At 40.8% G+C, this 25,037-nt stretch overlaps 2 protein-coding genes and 1 long non-coding RNA gene across 8 annotated transcripts in view; 1 reads left to right on the top strand and 2 right to left on the bottom strand.

The window, feature by feature from the left end:
• Positions 1–25,037, top strand: part of tmtops2b (teleost multiple tissue opsin 2b) — a 39,555-nt gene that overhangs the window by 11,008 nt on the left and 3,510 nt on the right. Inside the window, exons 2-3 of the mRNA XM_038720823.1 lie at positions 4,849–5,174; positions 19,268–19,501. Coding sequence (XP_038576751.1) covers positions 4,849–5,174; positions 19,268–19,501 — 560 coding nt within the window. The remainder of the gene's footprint in view (positions 1–4,848; positions 5,175–19,267; positions 19,502–25,037) is intronic.
• On the bottom strand, positions 125–706 carry LOC119904278. The gene is made up of 2 exons (XR_005444678.1): positions 646–706; positions 125–346 (listed from the first exon to the last, which is right to left on the bottom strand). It is a non-coding gene; the product is annotated as an uncharacterized LOC119904278 (long non-coding RNA).
• Positions 19,551–25,037, bottom strand: part of LOC119904276 (beta-galactoside alpha-2,6-sialyltransferase 2-like) — a 46,116-nt gene continuing 40,629 nt past the window's right edge. For all 6 annotated transcript variants that reach the window (XM_038720817.1, XM_038720819.1, XM_038720822.1 and 3 more), the window contains exon 7: positions 19,551–23,511. In XM_038720817.1, coding sequence (XP_038576745.1) covers positions 23,264–23,511 — 248 coding nt within the window. In that variant the 3' untranslated portion in view covers positions 19,551–23,263. The remainder of the gene's footprint in view (positions 23,512–25,037) is intronic.

Below are 25,037 nucleotides of genomic sequence, written 5' to 3'. Positions count from 1 at the left end.
AACAGACTGAACACAATAAAATGCTAACAGTGACACAAATGTTAAATTAAATTAAAATAATATTTACAGGACTTCAACCACTGTTATGCATAAGAATTTGTTCCTTCTGTACACCAAACACTGAAAAAAACCCAAAATGTCTTTATTGCTGTTGCAATACACTGCTCAGACCATCATGCACAACCTTTTTCCAAGACTATTTCACAGATGACATTTTGACACATCACAGTTAGAAAGGCCCATGTGTAAATAATAAAATCAATGATGGCTAAATTCCAATTTGCAGCTTCAGATTCAATGTCCTTGTATTGTTCCTGCTGGCTCACTGTAACAGCTTACTGGGACACTTGAATAGAACAGAGTCATCGTTAATATCATTAATGACAATTGTACAGTCACACAACATGAAGGTCCACACATAGGTGAGGACAAAGAGTTCATCAGTCTAACTAACCAATCATGGCATCATTGATCAGTTCATCAACAATGTTAACCTGGTGGAGACAATGATATAAATAATTAATTTAACCAGTCACATCATCCTATATGCAATTCTGGTTGACAACAAAAAAGTCTACAATGTTAAATTAAGACAAAGCTGATCATTCACACTGCTTGGTTGATGGGTTTTGAACATTCACTGACCTCAGGTTATTATGGCAGATGTTCAATGTGACCTCCCCTGTCTGGAGGTTTGACTTCTCCCCTGCTACAAAAGAAAGGTGTTTAAAAATCTGATGTTCACATTTAAAGTCATTAAAGTGAACTGCAATAGAATACGTATTTCTGTAATTTCAGTGGAGAGCCAGGACAAATGAAACACAGGATGAAAGTAACACAGCAATTTTCTCAGAGCCCATTCAAGTCTGATATGTCAAACTACATAAGCACATAAACAGCAATACAGAACCGTGAAAAATCTGGTGGATACATCACACTTTTGTGTAGTTCTATCGAAGAAGCTGTTTTCAATCAATCAACAAGTTTTTTTTATGACACGTTGTGTTTATGGTTTCATGTGTCATTGTCATGATCATATGTCCTGAAGTTTGCATTGCATTGATTTTAAGGCCATATGTTTTTTTAATTTAATTTAATATATTTTTAGTAAGATTAAGAGCATAATATGTTTGCAATTACATAGTAAGAAGGACAATGTCAGACATTTTAAATAAAAACAACATAACATAACATAACATCCATCCATCCATCCATCGTCAACCGCTTATCCTGCATTCAGGTTCGTGTAGAGTGTAGAGACAGTGGTTCATAGGAGTATGAGAGGGAAGCTAAAAGCCACACTCTCATCCTCTCTATGCTGAGCTGAGGCAGCTCAGGAGCCCTTTCAGCCACAGACTTATCCAGCCCTGTGCCTCAAAGCGCCTAGGAGGCTCATATGTGCCATCTGCCATCACACTCCACAACGCCACAGCACCCAATACATCCCATCTCCACTGACAGACTTGACACAATTGTTGTTGTATTTGATTGTATATAGTGCATATCTATTTATACATCTACATAGAATGTTAACTGATTCTACTTTTATTGTATTTTGTTCTTCTTTTTACATTCCCCTGTGATGACTTTTATTGACTTTTGAATTATTAATGGATTAATAACTGTTACATCATCGATCTTGTTTTTTTTTTACAAAATAGCACTTGGTATTGATAGAACACTATTGTGAGTTGTTAATCATAACAAAAATTGTTTCTGTTGTAATGTTATCTTTTAATATGACTTTTATCTAAAATGTTTAAATCCTTTCAGCTCTCAGTTTTCTCCTCACTTCACTAACAAGGACCACGCCAATGTTAGATTTATAGTGGTTTATTATGATGAATAGTTATGGAAGGAGGGGTTGAGAGAAGAGGGATGAAGGGTTTGAGAGAAGAGGAATGAAGGGTTCGAGAGAAGAGGGATGAAGGGGTCGAGGGATGAAGGGTTCGAGAGAAGAGGGATGAAGGGGTCGAGGGATGAAGGGTTCGAGAGAAGAGGGATGAAGGGGTCGAGGGATGAAGGGTTCGAGAGAAGAGGGATGAAGGGTTTGAGAGAAGAGGGATGAAGGGGTCGAGGGATGAAGGGTTCGAGAGAAGAGGGATGAAGGGGTCGAGGGATGAAGGGTTCGAGAGAAGAGGGATGAGGGGGTCGAGGGATGAAGGGTTCGAGAGAAGAGGGATGAGGGGGTCGAGAGGGGAGGGATGAAAAGGGGTCGAGAGAAGAGGGATGAAGGGGTCGAGGGATGAAGGGTTCGAGAGAAGAGGGATGAGGGGGTCGAGAGGGGAGGGATGAAAAGGGGTTGAGAGAAGAGGGATGAGGGGTTCAAGAGAAGAGGGATGAGGGGGTCGAGAGAAGAGTGATGAAGGGTTCGAGAGAAGAGGGATGAAGGGTTCGAGAGAAGAGTGATGAAGGGTTCGAGAGAAGAGGGATGAAGGGTTCAAGAGAAGAGTGATGAAGGGTTCGAGAGAAGAGGGATGAAGGGTTCAAGAGAAGAGGGATGAAGGGGTCGAACAGGTTGTTTAGGGTTTGGTGGCCGGAGCGGCTAGGAGATTCAGGGTGGGGGCTCGTCTCGATAAGCAGCTTAGTCTTATGAACCCCCCTGTGGTTCCTGTTGTAGAAGAAGACAAAATGATTACTAGGCAGAATTATGGATTTTAGCGTGCATGTCTTTCATGGTGGGAGGAAGCCGGAGCACCCGGGGGACACCCACTCAAAGCGGGGAGAACATGCAAACTCTGTGCAGAGAGGCCTGGGCTGAGCGAGGTCTAAACTCTTCTGCTGTGCTGGTCACTGGGCCACCGTGCTGCCCATTAAAAGAGGTGAACAAGCAGGGTTTGGGTGGGAGGGATATGGGAACTGAGAAACGGGAGAGAAGACGGGTTAGACGGCTTATATATGTGAGTGCATGTGACTGGATTTGAGAAGCACAGGTGGATGGAATGAGTGGAGTACGGGTGGTTGATTGGAGGAATTGAATGAAGCACAGGTGGTAGAATATGTGAGGGAGGCATGGTCCTGTTCCTGAACCTCAGTTTACATAACTCCATTAATGCACAGTTTGTTTCAGAGATGGAGAGGTTTGACTAATGTAAGCCTTAAGAGGACAACCAGCCTCAGGCAAACAACCATTAATCCTAACCCCTAACCCTGATCAAGGTTTTCCAGCTTTTCTTTTAAATGGTTAGATATATGGGTTTCCCTGAGAATTAAGACAAAAATAAATGTTGACATTAAATGACCTGGCTTTGTATTCCCAGTGGTTTCCCGAGTTTTGCTGTCAAGCCAGCAGAGTTCTCTTGTCTCTTTGGCTCCAAATGAGAATTGATGCTGCAAGTCTTTAGAGGGAAGGTGTTTCTTTCTTTATAAGTCAGAATCATAATGCTATAGACCTGGTACATGTGCAAGCACACAGTCATGGACTTTACTGGTATTATTATCACTGAGTGTAAGGAACATTTTGTGGTTGTCTTCTTCTGATTCCATCAGGTTGTTGTCTTAGATAATTTACACCACTGGACAATAGAGCTGGTTGTCAGAAAAAGTATTATTATTGCTTTCTTCTCGGGCTCCATGATTTCTAGGTGTTCAAAGCGATTTCAGACATAGACTCTTAAAGCCGATACGTTCATGCATTTCACAATGATGAGCCAAATTTGAATAATAACTCAATGATCAGTTATTAAACAGAGTGGCAGTAAAGGCCTCAGTATGCAGCAAACAAAGTGCTTCAAACGAAGGAATCAGATGGGTAACTTTTTTTGTCACCTGGTGTGATAATCCAATCATCTAAACCCTGACTGACTGCAGGTTCTACTTTAGATCAGACTAGTGCTGTAGTACTCAAGACCAGTCTTGGTCTTGAGACCGGTCTTAAGACAATATATTGATGGTCTTGTCTGTGACTCGACCACATTTGTACTCAGTCTTGTCTCGGTCTTGGACATTTAGGACTCAGGATTTTATTTCAAGACCAGTCAAGACCATAACTTTGGGAATATCAATAAATTGCTTTTGCATTGTCTGATTTATTTGTTAACATCCTAACTTTGATTGAATTTAAAACGTATTGCTTTAAATGCAACAAATAACCCTAATTAAACATGTGTTGTTCCCGTTAACGGCTGTCCCCTCTCCCCACGATGGTAAACGTGGAAAAGGAGTGTTGAATAAAGATGCTTACGTTGATTTCGCTTCTTAGTGTTTGTATGTGGCCGTTTTTATGGGAATCTGGATCTTTCAGATCAATTTGAGAAGTACCTATGATCAGGTTTCACATTTTACTGTGTGTCATGTATGTGGGGAACTGGTCTTGGTCTCGACTCGGTCTCGCCCTCCATCGGTCTTGAACTTAACTTGGTCACAGCACCTAAAAGTCTTGGTCTTGTCTCGGTCTCGATAAACCCTGGTCTTGGTCTTGACTTGGTCTCGGTTTGGGCGGTCTTGACAACAACATTAGATCAGACATACAAATACACTTTGAAATTCACTGTCACAGAGCTCTGTCAATTTCAGTGAGTTGGTATGGGAAGCAAAGTAGTTGGGGAAACCCCAAACGAAGCTGAGTAACTTCTGTACGGTCAAGAAACATATGAAAGCCAGGAACATTTCTATTTTTCATTCTTGACTTACTCAGGTTGGCAAACATGATGGTTTAAAAAAATATTTCCAAGTGCAATCAGCAGTTTAACCTTTGGAAACAGAACCACAAGACCTACTGTAGAAAATTTAAAGAATCATTTTTCAGGCTGTTTTGATGGTGCTCTATTTGTTCTGCTCTATATCTTTTTAATATCCTGGTGAGCCAGATGACTTACTCTCACGCCTCCACCTCTCTGTCTTTCTCAGGTATTGTGTCGCTGATCTCTCTGGTGATCCTCTCCTACGACCGCTACAGCACTATGACTGTATACAACAGGCATGGTCCAAACTACCGCAAGCCCCTGCTAGCGGTCGGGGGCTCTTGGCTATACTCCTTGTTCTGGACAGTGCCCCCATTGCTGGGCTGGAGCAGCTATGGCATAGAGGGTGCAGGAACCAGTTGCTCTGTGTCCTGGACAGTTCAGACGGCTCAGTCGCACGCCTACATCATCTGCCTCTTCATTTTCTGCCTGGGTATACCTGTCCTGGTAATGATCTACTGCTATAGCAAGCTGTTATGGGCAGTCAAACAGGTAGATAGACATTGTTTTTTTTGCATGTTTGTGTGTTACTATTTATAGTATTTTCCTGTCTGATGTTGAAGGCAAATCCACAAATTGCGTAGTCATTGTAATTCAATATACTTTTTGTGTAGTTCAGCGAGTATTTCCTCTTGCTTTGCTAGCTCTCAGTTTTGTATGTGATCTGGGGAAAAGAAAATCAGTTTTTGCCACACAGCCCTGGCTCTGTAAATGGAAAACAAAGAAAGTTGTGCGGACCTTCCCCACAACACATTAGTGCTTGTGCACAGTATCAGTGGCAGAGAGTACACCAGCACATTTAAACATGAAAAAAAACTTTTTCAATGCTGGAGAAGCCTCAGAGCTTTAAACAACAACAGTTTTTTTTTCTCACAAACTTTGGTGGGCGGAGCTTCTGAGTGAGCACAGAATCATTTACCCTGCCTTTAAAGGTCCAGTGTGTAATATTTCTGAGGCTCTATTGACACAAATGACAATATAAGATCCATAGCTATGTTTTCAGTGGTGTGTAAAGACCTTACATAATGAACCATTATGTTTTTATTACCTTAGAATGAGACATTTATATCTACATAACCCCTGCTGTGGAGGTCGCTGTATTTTGTCGTCATGTTTCTACCGTAGCCATCAACAAACAAACAGCGCTACAGAGTGCATTTCGTCATCACGGCGTTCTTCTTCTGCTTGTGTAATTCCAGTAGTGTAGACACCCGTCACTACATTGAATACGTACAAAGAAGAAGAAGAGGGACTAATCCATCCATCCATCCATTGTCAAAAATAAAATACAGTCTCTGAGTAGTCTTCTGGTTTATTAGAAGGAAGAAGAGAAGTGACATTTGGACAACTATAGGAGCACACGTTATTTAGCACGAGAGCCGACAGCCTGACGGAGTTGGGACAGATAGCTGACAGCAAATCACGGATTTTGGAAAGCTATAACGTTAATGTGGGACAGATGTTTTCAAAGCAGAGCTGAAGTTGTCTGTTTTCTGCTGGACAGGTAATTAACTTTGTTTGTCAGACTTTACCGATGCAAATGAAAAATGATGGTTGAGAGCTTTAGCTATTAGCTGGCCAGTGAGAGGTTTCCCCTGTCAGTGGTGTGAAATATGGATTAATTTCATGGTGCCTACTCATTCTCCAGCCTGTGGTTTGGCTTTGCTGGTTATGGTTACTTTAGCGAGACAATCAGCTGATCAGTAACGTTAATAAGCAATAAAAACAATTATTATTATTTATTATTATATAATAAAACCGTAACGTTAGCTTCAAACGGAGAATTAAAACGAATACGATCTCCGTCCACACCAGCGTTTCCACTGCGTTTTTGTTGCATGGATCAATAACGAGCTGGGACTGTTAACGTTACTGAATGTAACACGGGAGTGTGGGGTCAGAAAACAGACTGGGAGTTGTTGCAAAGTGTGGTATCCAATATTTGTGCATTTGACTCATAACAGTTCAAAATAGCACTGTAGCAGCAGGGCAGAGGGTCAGTGACCTTCTACGGGGAGAGTAATGATTGGTGGTTATGTAGGGACTGAACCCTTCTATAGAATTTGACCTCTAACCCCTTGTTTTGTTACCTCAGAATAGTACTGTACCCTTATATGGGTTGGAGCTTTATTTTGCAGACTCAAACCCCTCTATGGTTCCTAACAGATACCTAAACACATCCTATATAAGCTATGTTTGAAGTACAGAGAGACAGAGTGGCCATCGGGCTGGGTCACTCTCCAAGCTGCTGCAGAGCTTGTAATTGATGCTGAACTCCCTGATGTAATAAATCTTTATGATCAAGAAAAGTGTCAAGAGGATTTCTTCTCAACACATCATCGCAGCATTATTGTTCGGACACCACAAAAGTGAACGGCGACATGCACAGTACAAGTGTAGGCAGATGAGTGTTATTTGCACGGTACAGTATATTATTAATAATATATAGTATAATATTTTAATAAAAATATGATGTCAAAAACCCAGTCAGCAGCATTGTTTTTCTGCTTTGCAAGACCCAATCAGATAGCCGAGCGTGAGCGGCTGCGTCATCATTTCTAAAGTCCTCCGTTTTGGCCCGTCTTCATTAAAACGCCCTACGGAGTTTTGAAACGCAAAACGGGGTCGGCAGCGTTTCTAAACTTCTCCGTTTTAGGTCTTCGTTTTCATCGTTGTAGTCTAGACCGGAGGCGCAAACGTAGTAAAAGGTCTCCGTTTTAATTCAAAAACGCAGTAGTGTGGACGGGGCCTTAGAGCATGGAAGCACCAGCCAGCTAAACTTTTACTGACTGGTAGAAAAACATTTATTGTTAGTTGGACTGGTTTGTTCTCTAGCGCTGTGCTTTGGCTTGTGGTGTTATGTTAGTTGGATAAATTTCATGTAGTTACTCTCTCTCTCCAGCGCTCTTTTTTGGTTTTGTTACGTTCGTGAGACAATCAGCTGATCTCTAATAGACAATAAAACAGCAGCTTCCAGCATGGGAGCTCAGATCAGCCAGCTAAACTTTTGCTGGTAAAAAAAATATGTAGGTGGATCGTAACTTCATGTAGTTATTCTCCAGCTCTCTGTTATGGCTTTGTTAAGTGGACAGAAATGTACCGTTACCTTCGTGAGACAAACAGCTGATGAATATTATTGCTAATGAAACGGTAACAGCAGGGAAGGTCAGATCAGCAACTAAACTTCACATTTTACTGCCCTGGTGTAAAACATGTATTTCTTTTTACTGCTAATGGTGATATATAACAAGACCGTGTGCCTATCAAGTGACCAATAATGAATACTTTCCGAATTTGCATTAAAACTTATTGGATATTGCTTCCCATATGCTAAATGCCCATTAAGAACGTTGCACCGTTTTACCACAAGCTGAAATTATGGCTGTCAGTACTACTTTGTGTTTCTGTTGTATTTCAAAAAATTAAAAAAGACATTTTGGTAATATTTACATGCTTATCTAATTAAGCAAAGCGAAAAGAACCTTGATCCTCCCCAGCCAATGCCTTTGTAAACGTCATGTATTATGTGGTTTATAATGGACTGTGGCGCAGAAACAGTGAGGCTTAAATGGTCCTGGTATCTGTCAGTGGTCATACTGGATGCACTAGATGTGATCTCATAGATGACTTTTATCTCATAGATTACATTTTTGTCCTGTCTCAGGCCCGTTGCTATACTGCTCGCTTGGGTAGGGGAAGGGGGGTGCAATTCGCAGCCCTCACCACTAGATGTTACTAGAACTTACACACTGAATCTTTAAATTGATACTACACCAAAATCTTCTTAAGTAGCGAATAGTGAAATAGTTTGTGGTTTAGTTTATCACAAAGAACAGTAGGTTGTTAGTTTTAATTCATGTCAGTTATAACTAACTCCAATGGGATCCAGTTTTTAAGGTGAAAAACATCCCGTGAAACCTCTGATGCCTGCATTCCTCTGTTTTGACAGTGACACACAGCAAGTGCAGAACCCATGGCTCGACAGATGTCTGCCGGAGAGCAAACATTAAGATATAGTATTGGGTGACCTTATAGAAAACAAATGAACAGTTATGATCATCTCTGTACCAGACTTTGCTGACCTACTGGTAATAACACCATAGTGGTCCACGTCTTCACATACCCAACTAGGGCACTGACGCATGTGGCCCCTCACTTTCATGTGACACTGATTATACAGGCCATGGAAGAGGCATTTTTAGTAATGAGTCTGGTCATCTTAGTGACCAGAAATATCCAGAAGCAAAAAGCAAAGTCTCCATGTCCTCTGCCAGTACCACAGAAATAGCTCCTGTACTTTCCCAAAGAGAGCATCCCACATGCCCTCCCTCCTGAGTGGAGGATGTGTCTCTCACATCACAGTGAAAGAAGGTGCTATATCCCAAAAGTACTCCAAATATACAGTAGGTTTTGTTCCATACGTTTGGTTTGACTGCATGACACCTAATAAATACTGTCATGGCATATGCAGCTAAACCATCCCAATGTTCTCCACCATCCCAATTTGGTGCCACGCAGGAAAGGTGAATGGCTCCCTGCCAATCATTTTAAAATCCTGGGATTTTCCACATCCATCACGGACATCTCACATATCCAACTGAGGGAGGGTGACAGATGACATGATATGATGATGTGACAATGAAACTTACAGCACAGCTATAATGCAGTTTGATTGAAGAATTTTTAGTCCAAATATATCAACAGTAAATGTCACGTTTGGGTGACAATTCATAAATCAAGGAGAGTCACAGCTATAGTACCTTTTCTCCACTCCAAGCTAAGACTCAGACTTTTCCACTTCTCCATGCACCTTAGAAGTAGGAGAAGTTGTGTCAGAAATCCCTCCTCTGCCTCTACAGCACTAAATATTTTTCAAATATTTCTCTGCAAAGTAATTTCCATTTTTGATAAATGTTTATCCTGCTCAAGGTCATGGGGGACAAGACAAAAATAATTGCAATAAGTTGGACATGGACTTTAACAACAAGCTCTTGGTGTGAGATGACAGTGCTACCGGAGAGCTAGACAAACACCAACAGAAATCTACTGATCACAAAATAACTCCTGGAAAGCATCAAACTGTGTGTGTTGAAGGATTTCTTAGTCCTGTTTTTTTACTACCAATCCTGATCTAAGTCCTCAAGTACTAAGTGCCAATCAGGGACGTGCACAGACATTTTGGTGGGCATGGGCTCAAGTGAAAAAACAAAGCATTAAATATATTAACACAACTCTGACTTCCTTCCAATTTATTTTAATTCCCTCACTCTCACGCAATTGTTTAATACTCAACATTTCCACTTTTCTACAAAATATTCAGTTCACACAGAGACCACCGTCTTCTTTAGTATTCATTAGGTTTATCACAGGAGCAGGCAACAGCAAAAGAAACCATGCCACAATGTGCATGTTTTCTATGCTACAAGTTTCAAGTATATATTTAGAATAAATGGCATAGTTTCATCAATAATTTGTTAATTTTTCACAAGGCAATAAATCGTTTTAATTCTATTGGTGTTATTGGATGACATAACAATTCAAAATCAACATCTTCACACTAAACTGTGGCATTGGGCTGCTGGCATAATTAAATTATTATTATTATTATTTAAATACTTGGTGATAAGGACTTAGTTTCACATTTGAGGTAGGGCTGTCTGTATCATGTAAAGATCTATAAGCAAATGTAAATGTAAATGCTCCGTACTTGTATAGCGCCTTTCTAGTCTACCATCAAAATTATGAAGTTACTGTTTAAGGCACTTCCTTCATGTAGAGATCAATTTTGAGATTTTTCAAATACATGAAAGGAAAGTAACAACATGCATCATAGTTTAGATGGAAACATAGGTCCACGTGCATTGGATGGCTTTTTTTTTCACCACAGTTTTTTTTCCAAAGAAAACTTCAAGAATACACCTTTAGATGGTGTTTGTTTTAAGCCTGCTACCCTCCTTGTTTGTGCTGTGGTGGGGAGACGCGGAGTGAGAGAGAGAGGACCTGATAGCCTATTTAGATTTTTTTATACAATAAATATATTTGTTTGACAGGGAAGCTGTGCGCAAACAGGAATAAATATACTGTATATTCATTTATTTAAAAAAAAAAAGCCCCAGAAAACACTTTCTCTTGAGAATGGAAAAGGGCAGGTCCTGAAGCCCCTTTTTATGTGTGCAAGTGTCTGGTGCCAATACAGACTTTAATCTAATGCATTTTCAAATTAATTAGCATATTTGCATATTTTTTCTTTAATGATATGGCTGCACAGTGCACCATAGCGTAAAATGCAGGGGGAGCAAAGCAAGCAGTCACTTCACACTATCGTATGAAGGATATTTGTGGTGAGATACCATATGGCTTGCCTATGGATACAACTGGCTTCATCAAAACTGTCAAAAAATTCAAACTTGGATCATTTACAAGCATCAAAGGCTTCTATGTTGGTGAATCATCATCATGATGATAAAGGACTCCCTACATCTGCACAAATACAAGCACACATCTCAGAAAGTTTGATCTGAAGGTACTATACCTTCTCGTCTGTGACAAGATAGAAACAAAAGTCAAGGGCAAAACTCTTAAAGTCTTATGAAGTTTCAGAGCTGGAAACACGAAGAACCAGCCTGGATAGTCATCAAGACTAGGGCAAGGGAATTGAAAAAGAGGCTCTGTACCGCAAGGTGAATACCAAATACTTTTTTGCTATAGAAGCAAAGTACAACCCTGTTTCCAAAAAAGTTGCTGTCCATCTATCCATCCATCGTCATACGCTTATCCTGTGTTGCAAGGGCTGGAACCAATCCCAGCTGACATGGGGTGAAAGGCGGGGTACACCATGGACAGGTTGCCAGTCCGTCCCAGGGCTACACATTTGCAAACAACCACTTACACTCACATTCACACCTAAGGACAATTTTAAAGACAACAATTAACCTAGCCTGCATGTCTTTGGATGGTGGGAGGAAGCCGGAGCGTTGGCATGCTGTGTAAAATGTAAATAGAAACTAAATGTAATAATGTGCAAACATTGAAACCCCATATCTAATTGAAAATGGCACAAAGACAACTTAAATGTTGAAACTGAGAAATGTTATTGTTAAACATCAAACATCAAATGTTCAAATTTGATGCCAGCAAAACTTTTCAGAAAAGTTGGGACAGGGTCATGTTTACCACTCCGTTACATCACCTCTTCTTTTAACAACACTCTGTAAGCATCTTTGAACTGAGGAGACCAACTGCTGTAACGTGGAAAGTGGAATGTTTTCCCTTCCTGCCTGATCTAGGATTTCAGCTGCTCAACAGTTCAGGGTCTCCTTGTCATATTTTACATAATGCGCCAAACATTTTCATTGGGTGACAAGTCGGGATTGCAGGCAGGCTAGTTTGGCACCCGGACTCTTTTACTATGGAGCCATGCTGTTGTAAGACGTGCAGAGTGTGGTTTGGCATTGTCTTGCTGAAATTAGCTAGAAAAGACACCTTCTATTTGGCAGTATATGTAGCTCCAACATCTGTATATATCATTCAGCATTAATGGTGCCTCCATAGATGTGCAGGTTACACATGCCATGTGCACTAATGCAAACCACACCATCACGGATGCTGCCTTTTACACTGGCCACTGATAACAAGCTGGATGGCCCTCTTCTCTTTAGTCCAGAGTACGTTTTCCACTTCACTTCAGTCCATCTTAAATGAGCTTGGGCCCACAGAAGGCAGCAGCATTTCTGGTTCTGGTTCATTTACAGTTTTCCCTTTGCTTGGTAGAGTTCCAGCTTGCATTTGCGGATGCAGTGACAGACAGCTTTCACAGACAATGGTTTTTGGAAGTGTTCCTCAGCCCATGTAATAATGTCCACCACAGAACCCTGTCTGGTTTTGATGCAGTGCCGTCTTAGCTGCTGTCTCAAAGCCCCCGGCCGTCCAATAGCCTATTGGTTTTCAGCCTTGTCCCTTGAGTACATTTCTGTTTCTCTAGATCTTAATGATATGATGTACTGTTGACAATGAAATCTCCAGATACTTAGCAACATTACATTGAGAAACATTATTTTTAAATGACTGCACTATTTGCCAGCGCATTTTTTCACAGAGTGGTGAACCCCTTCCCATCTTTACTTCAGTTACTACATTCTCTGGAATGCTTTTTTAAAAATTTTTTTTTTTTACACCCAATCATGTTACAAACCTGTTTCCAGTTAACCTTGTTAAGATCCACCAGGTCTATGCTAGCAGCATTTCACAATTTCTCCAGTCTTTTGTTGTCATTGTCCCAACTTTTTTGAAAGGTGCATCAAATTCAAAATGGGCTTAAACTTTTCAAAAGACAATAAAGTGTTCAATCTTCAACATTTATTAAGTTGTCATGTTCAATTAAATATGGGGTATCAATGTTTTGCACATCATGTCACATTCTGTTTGTATTTACATTTTACACAGCCTGCCAATATCCATTCTGCAGGAACACCTTCAACACTGAGTACCAAACCCATGTGCGCAGGAGGGAGAGGGCAGAGAAGTCAGCAGACTGCAATGAGGGCCTGCAGAAGATAGAGCAGCTCCACACTGCAGCCCTCATCGTCCATTCTCTTGTTATAAAGGCATTCATTATTCTCATCACTGCCCAACTCCTCGTTCTCACCACTGTCCAGTGCTGCGGAGGTCTCACTGCCCAGCATTCGCAGAGACAGTGCTGCCCTGCGTCACATAGCCGTAGCAGCTCAGTAATTCAGAGACTCAGCCAACTTTGTCCTTTACTTTGTCACCCTGTGTCACTGAGATGCTGCTGTCTAGCTCTTCAAAGACTCTATTTGCTGGATCTTCAGAGACTGAACTAGCCAGCTTTCCAGTGACATTGCTTTCCAACCCACTAAAGATTCAGCTATCCAGCATTCAAGAGACAGTTGATCGGTGCTCCTGAAACTCTGTCAACTAGCACCCTTAAGACAGCAACAAACCCCTGACTCTGCTGAAAGGCAGGGAACTTTGGTTTCCCCTGAGCTGCACTTTCTTCTGGCCCCTCCTAAAATGCAACAAGCTTTTTTTCTAGTGCTACTATTGTCTTGGGCACCTGTGCAACAACAGATCTTGGGGCCAGAACTGCAGCATTCCCCAGTCCAAAGCAGTAGCAACCTCCTGACCCTGAGGTGCATCAGACATGTCCGGTCATTACTGATTCAGTTGCTACATGCTGACTCTGCTGGGCTACAGGAGCCCTTTGACTCAGTTTTGCTGCCACAGCCCCCTGCTGAGCTACTGCAACAACACCATGACTGCTGAGTGGCAGTAACCTGCATACCCTGTTACTAAACTGCAGCAGTCATCCCTGGTTCCTCCATCCCTGGACCTTTTTCCCCTTCCTGAGTCGTTTAGGACATTTGTTTTTAGTTTCTGTGGGAGAATTTTCTGTTTGGAACCCCAAATTGCTCCCGGTGGCCATGCCATCAGCATGTGAATGTGAATGAATATAATTTGTAGCACCTTGGCCTCTGCCATCAATTTATGAATGGGTGTAAATGGGTGAATGTGAAGTAATGTAATACACTTTGAGTGGTCGCAAAGCCTAGGAAGGTACTATATAAATACAGAACATTTACCATTACCATTTTTGTTTTTTTTTAATTTTGACATTTTGAGTTTTGTTTATATATCAAGAGAACAGATTTCAGCCATGTTAATGTCTTGCGTTTGAGCCCAAAACCTATCTTACACTTGCCATTTCCTTGACAATACTTTAAAAGACGATCAGATTTCTTACTTTTTCTGAATTTTTTTTGTTGATTCTTATCTAAAGTTGAGTCAAGATGTGTTTGAATCCCAACAATAACCATTTAACTGAATTCCTTGGGCCAGATTTGTATGGAAAAATGTACTCACTGGTCTCTCTCAGTTTCGGGTTCAGTCTGACTTAGGTATAATAAAGGGTTAAAAATAAACCCCATGGGACATTATTTCAGCCTGTTACCTGGCAGAAAAAAAACACCCTATGCACGTTGACCTATGTTTCCCTCTAAACTATCATGTCCTCACAAAATAACTCTTCCCTGAACACAACAAACTGATCTTCGTCATAACAATGTAATGTTTATGACATGCCAAACAATGTACATCTTTTTACCAATCCCTGTCATGTATATTTAAAGTATCCATAGCAGTGAGTGGTACACTGACTTTTGTTGAGCCTGCTTTAAGTAAGTTCTATCTTTTGCACTCCCAGTGATTTAGATTATTTATTCTTAAGAGCAGAGGGGCAACGTATTATCACAGCATTACACCTCAGAAAGATTAGCTGCTGTGACAAAGCCTAAAGCCACTTCAAAATCTTCTTATTTCTTTAGTCGTTTTAATCAAATGTATTTGTAAAGTGCTTTGAACCTCAGTTTTCGATGTGCAGTCCAAATAAAGATTATCAAAAGATGATTGCACAGTGCACAAATACAGAAAGACAATAAACAGCCTCTGGCCACAAAGAAGGGAGGAGAAACTGTTGCAGGACTCTTGGCACTGCTGTTGAGCTCCACAGGAGCACATCTTGTATCTCAAGGATGTTTCTTTAACCAGAATGTGGAGTTTCCTCCCATGGTCAGTCTCCTCCTCTGATTGCTGGATTGCTCTTTCCTTAACAAATCATATTCCCTTTTTGTAATTATTCTGTCCATAATGCTTCTTGTAACAATAAGCAGCTTCACTTGTAATTACCTCTGCTCAGGGTCACATTAGTGGAACTAGTTTCAGTTCGGCTTCATTACCTTTGTTTAGTCACTTTTTGAACCATGTACCTGTTCAGTCTCAACCCTGTCATTTAACACACTAACCCTTCCTCATCAGAAGTATGTATTCAGACCTAAAATGTTCATGTCATGTAGGCTCACAGAATGTATTTTCATCAATACAAAAATAAAAATCACTGTAGTCTTACCTTTTAATAAAGCAGGTATGTTGGCGGTCATTATGAGATACAATAGGATCTGTATCGACAGGTAAAAAATAATCACTGAAAGGCGGTAGAGAAAGTATCACAAATATTTGAAAATACCTATAATCTAATTAGGTATAGGCAATTAAAATGATTCAGTACATGCACAACACCATATTTAATACTATGGGGCTTCCCTATATGTACAGTGCCTTGCGAAAGTATTCGGCCCCCCTTTTCGACCTTTTGCCTCATTTCAGGCTTCAAACATAAAGATATAAAACTGTAATTTTTTGTGAAGAATCAACAACAAGTGGGACACAATTATGAAGTGGAACGAAATTTATTGGATATTTCAAACCTTTTTAACAAATAAAAAACTTAAAAATTGGGCGTGAAAAAATTATTCAGCCCCTTTACTTTCAGTGCAGCAAACTCTCTTCAGAAGTTCAGTGAGGATCTCTGAATGATCCAATGTTGACCTAAATGACTAATGACGATAAATAGAATCCACCTGTGTGAAATCAAGTCTCCGTATAAATGCACCTGCTCTGTGATAGTCTCAGAGGTCCGTTTAAAGCGCAGAGAGCATCATGAAGAACAAGGAACACACCAGGCAGGTCTGAGATACTGTTGTGGAGAAGTTTAAAGCTGGATTTGGATACAAAAAGATTTCCCAAGCTTTAAACATCCCAAGGAGCACTGTGCAAGCGATAATATTGAAATGGAAGGAGTATCAGACCACTGCAAATCTACGAAAACCCGGCCGTCCCTCTAAACTTTCAGCTCATACAAGGAGAAGACTGATCAGAGATGCAGCCAAGAGGCCCATGATCACTCTGGATGAACTGCAGAGATCTACAGCTGAGGTTGGAGACTCTGTCCATAGGACAACAATTAGTCGTATACTGCACAAATCTGGCCTTTATGGAAGAGTGGCAAGAAGAAAGCCATTTGTTAAAGATATCCATAAAAAGTCTTGTTTAAAGTTTGCCACAAGCCACCTGGGAGACACACCAAACATGTGGAAGAAGGTGCTCTGGTCATATGAAACCAAAATCGAACTTTTTGGCAACAATGCAAAACGTTATGTTTGGCGTAAAAGCAACACAGCTCATCACCCTGAACACACCATCCCCACTGTCAAACATGGTGGCAGCATCATGGTTTGGGCCTGCTTTTCTTCAGCAGGGACAGGGAAGATGGTTAAAATTGATGGGAAGATGGATGGAGCCAAATACAGGACCATTCTGGAAGAAAACCTGATGGCGTCTGCAAAAGACCTGAGACTGGGACGGAGATTTGTCTTCCAACAAGACAATGATCCAAAACAAAGCAAAATCTACACTGGAATGGTTCCCAAATAAACATATCCAGGTGTTAGAATGGCCAAGTCAAAGTCCAGACCTGAATCCATTCGAGAATCTGTGGAAAGAACTGAAAACTGCTGTTCACAAACGCTCTCCATCCAACCTCGCTGAGCTCGAGCTGTTTTGCAAGGAGGAATGGGCAAAAATTTCAGTCTCTCGATGTGTAAAACTGATGGAGACGTACCCCAAGCGACTTACAGCTGTAATCGCAGCAAAAGGTGGCGCTACAAAGTATTAACTTAAAGGGGGCTGAATAATTTTGCACGCCCAATTTTTCAGTTTTTTATTTGTTAAAGTTTGAAATATCCAATAAATTTCGTTCCACTTCATGATTGTGTCCCACTTGTTGTTGGTTCTTCACAAAAAATTACAGTTTTATATCTTTATGTTTGAAGCCTGCAATGTGGCAAAAGGTTGAAAAGTTCAAGGGGGCCGAATACTTTCGCAAGGCACTGTGTGTATACACACACACACATACACACACACATATATATATATGAGGTCATATACTTTACATTCCTGTACACATTTAATGATTGTTACATAGAGATTTATCTCTGTCAAGGAGATCCAGTCTAGCCTTGCTGCTGAGGCTGTTTTTGCTACAGCCTCAGCCACGTCCTCTGACACGGAATAGGTTCACTTTATTTCAAGTGTGTCTTAAAATGATACTCAGATGACATAAGTACACTGGCAGTGTTTTTGTTTGATGAGATTGTTTCTTCTGTCTATACTGGCCACAGAGACATCCTTTCATTTGGGCGATTTTGATGTAAGCAATGGGTAGCAAAATCCTCAGCCCTTTTTTTGTGCAAAAATGCATTCTAAAGTTCATCAAAACTAATTTTAAGGTGACAGTAGTCAGGAGTTAGACAGATCAAGTAGGTATCTTCTAAAGCTGCAGTGTTTTGAAAGTACTGATGCTTCAACTCTCCAGTTTGTTGCATGCTTGTGGAAGTCATTTTTACTCAAGGTAATACATTACCTTGTACATACATTAACATTGTGCAACAGAGTGTAGCAGCAAAATAAGAAGTACTGAAATTAAGCTGTGGCTTGTTCGGCCCAAAACAAGGAGGAGTTTCGAGCACATGGTTATACAGTTTGATTTAGCCAAAAAGGCTTGCTCTTTGAGGGAGCTCTCTCTAAGAATCTAAGCTGCAATGGCAACTGGGAGCACTAATCCCCCCTTTAGCAAATACATGCATGAACATTAGATCTTAACATAAACTCAGCACACACGCAGGAGGTTGGGGTGGTGGAGAGAGATGCAGCAGCAAACAGCATAATCAGCTGAGTAATAATGAAACGTGTCAGGTTTAAAGGCTTCTGTGTGCAACTGTATGAATATGATGAGGGTGTTACTAGCCATGGTAGCCAGGCAGCCGGTCATCGAGTCACTGATGGCACTCATGTGGGCTCATGTGTTTGGGAAGTGGTATCAATGTATCACAGCACCATTTTGACATCAAATATCCAGTTCATGTAATACATCAATGGGACTGTCATAATGCTCAGTTTATTTGCAAAGGCATGCAGCAACAGGCTCCCTCAACAACCCTGACTCTCAACAAACCAGTGGCGATCATCTGTTGTTGAAGCGAACAAGGGACAATATGATGACATTTCACCATTAAGCATTCATGTTACAAGAGAAAGGGTGGAATTATGTTCAACTTCCTCTTTGAATAGGAGTGCATTGGGCTTCTCCAGCATGAGTGAACTATCTCATGCTACTGAAGTTATCACATCCACGAGCAGACCTGAGCTTCAGCTGGCACTAGCCCAGTTAAATCCGCAAGTTAAAACATTTGGCTTAAAATGCGGGAGTCCCATATAAAGTTGTGAGAAAGCACTGGGCTCAGTGGGTTGTGTACTGTATTTGAATGCTTAAGTATATCACAATAATTGTCATTGCCTTCATCACATTTGTTATTGCATGATAGAGCAGTGAAAAGCATGGGACTAATGAATGCTATTCATTATTGATGGTCTTCAAAGATGACAAATTCATTATAGCTTTTTTTGGCAATAGCTTGCTCAATCGGTGAGTACTGGATGTCAGAGCATCATTGAATTCACAAAACATGGATAGTTTACAATTTAGATTTTGTAAACATGTTATTTCTTTGTGAAGTTTTGAGAGGCAAGACTCCGCAAGTTGATTTTCACACTGCAGTGAAATGAAAGAATGACCAGCTGCCTAGAAAGTTAGAGATTAATCAAAGCTGTGGTGCTTCGACAAAATTCTTGATTTTGCTCTTGCTTCATCCACCCTCTCTGAATCTCATCCACAGGTGGGTAAGATCAGAAAGACAGCAGCCCGGAGGAGGGAGTACCACATACTGTTCATGGTTCTGACCACAGCGGCCTGCTACCTATTGTGCTGGATGCCTTACGGTGTCGTGGCAATGATGGCAACATTCGGCCCGCCCAACATCATTAGTCCTGTGGCCAGCGTTGTGCCCTCACTACTGGCTAAGAGCAGCACTGTCATTAACCCTCTCATCTACATACTTATGAATAAACAGGTGAGTGAGCAACGTGGGTGGTTGACTCATTTGAAAATGACAAGCACAATTTGACAGGTACAACAGCTTTATTTACACAGTAAGAAAAAGACAAATTACAACCAAAATCCTACAAATATCAAGAAGAGAATTTAATGACAAATTAAAGTCATGAAGAACACCCTAAGGTTGTCGGGAGTGAAAACAGGAACTCTTATTAGGTTCAGTCATGGATGCTTCTTTTTCTCTTCCTCTTTTTAGGAATCCAACAGGAGGGAAATGTAATAAAAAAAACTTAAATGTTGAACAATCCTTAAGAGGCAGTGTGGTGCAGCAATTCCCACAATACAGAGTAAAAACAAGACATGAAAAATAGGCCTCGAGAGTAAAGAGAGGAGGGAAAGAGGCAGACTGGGAAAGTAAAATAAATATGTCTTCAAACATGTTTTCTCATCTCACCCCTGGTCAACAATAACGTGTCGGCACAATGTCCTGTATTTAATTCTGGCAATAAAATTGTTGTCTTGAAGAGGATTAAACATTAAATTAAATTCCACCTTAAGCATTCCAGAGAAAAGCAATAGCGCCTTAAAGTCCTGCTATTACTCTGACTCTCTCATCCCGTGCTCAACCCAACCCTGCTAAGACATAAGAAAAAATGGAATTTGGCACTTGATTAAGTGCTCCCAGGGAACTACTAATAACTGCACCGCAGCTGGATGTGATTTTCCCTGTCCATAAGCATGCACTACAATCTGCAGAACACAGCAAAAAAAAAAAAAAAAAAAAAAAAAGAATTATAGCACAATCGCCTCTCACAACATTAATGACAATGGTGTCTACTTGCAGCACAGTACAGCACAGACACTTTAAAGACTCTTAGCCCTGATCCTGATTTGCATGCTTTGTGCACTGTAAAGTAATCAAAAAGGTATTAAAATTTACATGTACAATGTTCAGGGTTTTTGCACCTTCAGTGTGTTACAATCACAAGCAATAAAACATTTTATAATTATCTAAAAACATGACAGCAGAGTTGAGAACCTGTATGATTTAAAATGAATAATGATATAATCTCCAAAGTTTTAGAAAACGCTTCCTTTCTTCTTCTTTTTTTTTTAACCTTGATTGCAGTCCTCTGACTTTACTGGGTTCCTTGTTCCAATAATCTTCTAATGACATGCCAAACAATCCACCTGGGTATCAAACCTCACTTTCTTTTTCATTCCAAGCTAAACACATCCATAGCATCTCAAAAACAGTGTAGTAGGGCTGGGCGATATAACTATACATATAATGTGAGACGATTTGTCAAATGTTAAGAGATATTTCTATACAATTTATACCGAGAGAGCTTGCAAATCAATGAGAACTACATTGTGGTAATATTAGATTTACAGAATTTTGCATCAATGTGATGAAGTACCTTTGTCATGTATGTAATTCACTGAATTATTCTTTCCCATCTGGTTATTTCAACTATACACACACTCAGTTGCCACCTTATTAGGACCACTTAGCTAAAAGTAATGCAGTCTAATGCAAGAGCAGTAAATCACAACTTCATAACGGTTAGAGTGGTCTGTTTTTGAGGTAACTGTTTTAGAGAGATGTTGATTCAACTGTATGATCATTTTGCTGGCTGCAGTGTGTGGTGCTGCATTCATCTAAGTTTCTAATATTTTGTCCACTACCATTTATTTGAATGAATTTATTGCAGGGCTTTAACAAAGTTTACCTAATAAACTGGCAACTGAGTGTAGATTCTCAACAGAATTTCGAGAAAATTTACTGTATCGCGAATATACGAGTTTTGCAATATAAAACAGCAAATTTGATCTATATCGCCCACCCCGACTCAAGTATTGAAAATGGGCACCAAATTCTTGGTCCGATGCATGTTTCTTTCATTAGATCAGGTATTGCCTGAGCTATAAAACATTTTTTGTTTTGCAAAAAAAAAAAAAAAGGGTTTTAAAAAATGTATCGTTTTGTTATCAGCACAGTGCATGTTTGCAATAGTACTGACACATTTTAGATGATACCCAGCCCTACTCAACAAGTAATGCTTAGCCCCAGATTTTTTTTTATTTTTTTTTAAACATACTACCACTACTAATACAGAGCCATCTAATTCAACAAAAAAAAGTTTTCACATCTTATACCACAACCAATGGCACAAGAACATTTCGTAGAATACCACACGTACCAATAAACATCTGTCATATGACTGAATGTCAGCAGCAAAAATCACAACCGATCCTCCTCTAGACACTGAACAAAAACCTCCAGAGCTGCAGATGTGGCACTGACTGACTGTAAACATAAAAAAATCACCCTAGCTGGAGACAAAGCAAGTATGATGATTACCGGTTCAAATACCTTTATAATAGTCCCCCATCTTAGGGTATAGACCAACAAACCAGAGGATTCAGGAAATATTTATAGTTGGAAATAATAGTAGGAAATGAGCTTCATGCTGTTACATGACAAAGAAATAACCCTGCACATATGCAGACCATACTGCAATTGTGAGTTCAAGGGAGGATTTGGCCGTTACACGCAGTGGTAAAATTACATTCAATAAAGAGTAAGCTGACCGTTAAAAACAGGGTCTGGTGAAGGCTGGGCTGAGAATCCCCTGATACGGCTCACTTTAGCAATATCAATTGCTCCACAACTCTCACGACAATTTTAACTCCACGTTACTGCAGTCCTGCCGCAGTATGTACTGCATGTACCTGAACAGTCACAAGGCAACCCAAGGGAAGTGTTCAGTCGACCACCAGGCACAGGGTTACGGCTGTTCTGAGCACCGGTTTGTTCTGAAGATCCATTTTGGCCCCATTTACTTTGATTTAATTACACCATCCGTAAAATAGTTTACTATAGGTAAGATGAATCCAAAAAGGACCACCGGTGCGCCTTCCTTCCTGTGGGCTCTTAAATGAGAGACAGGCTTCTTGACACTAAATGAGGAATCATTCTAAACGTGTGAACAAGGTGCGACAAACTGGTGGTCGTGAGCTCACAAGTTGGCATGCACAGAAGAGTATCAAGCTTAACAACATCAGTTGTGTGAAATAAACTCCTCATGGCAACACAAAGCACAACTTCTGGTTTCACAAGAAGATAGAGGAATGTCGAACTGGAATGCCTGCTGCAAAGCAAGGACATGTACAGTAATGTGACTGCTGTGACAGCTCAATCAAAATGGTTTTTCACACCGCTGCTCTATGCGTTTGTGTGAATTTGTGTATATGCTGCATTTATGACATTCAGCGTGGATGACTTCTTTGCTTATTCACAACCCTTTTACCTAGTAAAAAACAAAATCCGAGATATCCACCGTTATAAACAGTGGCATTTCCTATAAGTGGAGAACCACCCATACTATTGAAAAACACAGAGTTTACAACACTGAAATACACAGAGTTATTGAAAATTCACTTGTCTACCTAAAAACATTGTTGCTACCCTAGTTAGCTCCATAGCTAACATGGCTCAGCTAAAGCAGAGAGAAATGTCTTTTCTATATCTTGGAGACTCTTCCTGCCAGTCTCTGGTCTAGTAAACCATATTAATGAAGACAAGTTATTTCAGAAGCCTCCATGTTAAGCCCTCCCTGGAGGGCTATGGCTTAGGTTCTTCATGGATCTAATTTGAAACATGTAAGCTCCAGCCTCCTTGTCTCCTGTGGCTTTATTGCACCTCTCCCTTAGTCAGCCAGAAACGGCCGCAGCGTGTGTGTATGTTCGGGCTCTGAGGGTCAGTCTTCATATCTCAAATGTCACAGTCGACGGTGCTGAAGCCTGGAATAGTGACCCGTCCCTTCCTTCTGAGGTCCCTCTCGAGTCCCACGTTGAGCCGCTGGATCAGGCTCTTCTCATACAGCAGGGGATGGTAAGCACCCAGTGTACAGGCAGCATCGTAATAACGCTCATGGTAGTGGCACAGGTCTGTCTGCCTCATGGAGGGGATGTACTCATATACATGCACCTTCTCGCACAGCGCCATCATCAGGAGGATGCCTGCAATGGCGCGAGAGAGAGAGAGAGAGAGAGAGAGAGAGAGAGAGAGAGAGAGAGAGAGAGAGAGAGAGAGAGAGAGATTCATTCAGGTATTCTTATTTAAAAATGTATTCTAAATTACTTTAAAGGTTCAGTGTGTACGTTTTAGTGGCATCTAGTGGTGAGGGTTGCAAATTGCAACCAGTGGCTCACAGTGCATTCACATGCTCCTTGGATGGTCCCATTTGCTGTGTTGTGAAGTCATTTTTCCGACACAAGTGTGTGTTTATGTGCCCTTAAGCATAGACAGTGTATTACTGGACAAAGGTGAAGCCAGTTTTGGACCAGTAAAATACTACTACAGGGCTACTTCCTGTTGGCACCAGCGTCTACTGCGCATGATCGCGCAGCATAACCGTGGTTTAATTTTGGGAAATGCGCTGTTTTGTTTTCTTGGCGAGAATTAGATGAGAAGGTCAAAAACATTCTCATATCCGCCTTCGAAGCTACAGCCAGCAGCTGGATAGCGTAGACTGAAAACAGGGGGAAACTACTAGCCTGACTCTGTCCAAAGGTAACAAAATCCACCTCCCTGCAACTCTAAAAAGCTCACTAAATAACATGTTGTATCATCTCTGTTTAACATATAAAACTCAAGTGTAAAAACAAGTAGCAGTTTAACGAGGGGTTAGAACAAAACTATTTCTAGGGCACAGTGATTTCTGGTTGCCGGGCAACATCATCTAGTCTTTAGAAATTAATGAGCTTCAGAGGTACTGGTAGGCTGGTGCTGGTTACCTTCAGCAAGAGCCATGCTGGCTTTTCCCCTGTAAGCTAAGAGGCTGCTGACTGTAGCATTGTATTTGACAGACAGATATGAATTACCACAGAACAAACTAGCAATAATCTTACAGCCTGAACAGGAATCTGTAGCCTGGTCCCAGACTTCTACATTGCTGTCCATATCTGTGCATCGATTCAAACTTGTCTGATGTGGTGACCATTGACGCCCATTTTCCCCAATTAGAAAAACAGTCAATCTATCAATCCAATTTGCATTATTGGCATTAACTTCAGAAGAACAATATTGCCAGAGCTTCAAGGATATTCATCCATCCATCCATCGTCAACCGCTTATACTGTTCACAGGGTCACGGGGGGCTGGAGTCAATCCCAGCTGACTTTTTTTCTGAGCTGATCCTGGTCTATTTTAAGGTACTGCATTGGCAACACACTTTTTTCCCCAATTTACGTCAATTAATTTAGCACGGTACGATCTTGCAAAGTATAAATTTGTTTTTCAGCTAACTGTACATGCACATACCTTACTGTGAGGAAATTTTCCATACGGAGCTCTATGTGGATAGAGGGTAAGGTATGGGCCATACACGTTACACATCTTTCTGTGTGTGTGTGAGAGAGTGAGTGAGTGAATGATGAAAGCTGGTAAGATTAGGAATGAGTCGTCATCTAAGCAGCCTTGGAAAGGAGATATGGTGTACTGTCTTACAATTTACAGACTGACTGTATGCACTTAGAATGCAATA

This window comes from Micropterus salmoides, unplaced genomic scaffold (assembly GCF_014851395.1).
Source record: "Micropterus salmoides isolate LMB-PRFRI ecotype aquatic unplaced genomic scaffold, ASM1485139v1 Ms_hic_scaffold_15, whole genome shotgun sequence".
Classification (NCBI taxonomy): domain Eukaryota; kingdom Metazoa; phylum Chordata; class Actinopteri; order Centrarchiformes; family Centrarchidae; genus Micropterus; species Micropterus salmoides.
This window is presented reverse-complemented; position numbering and strand designations above follow the sequence as displayed.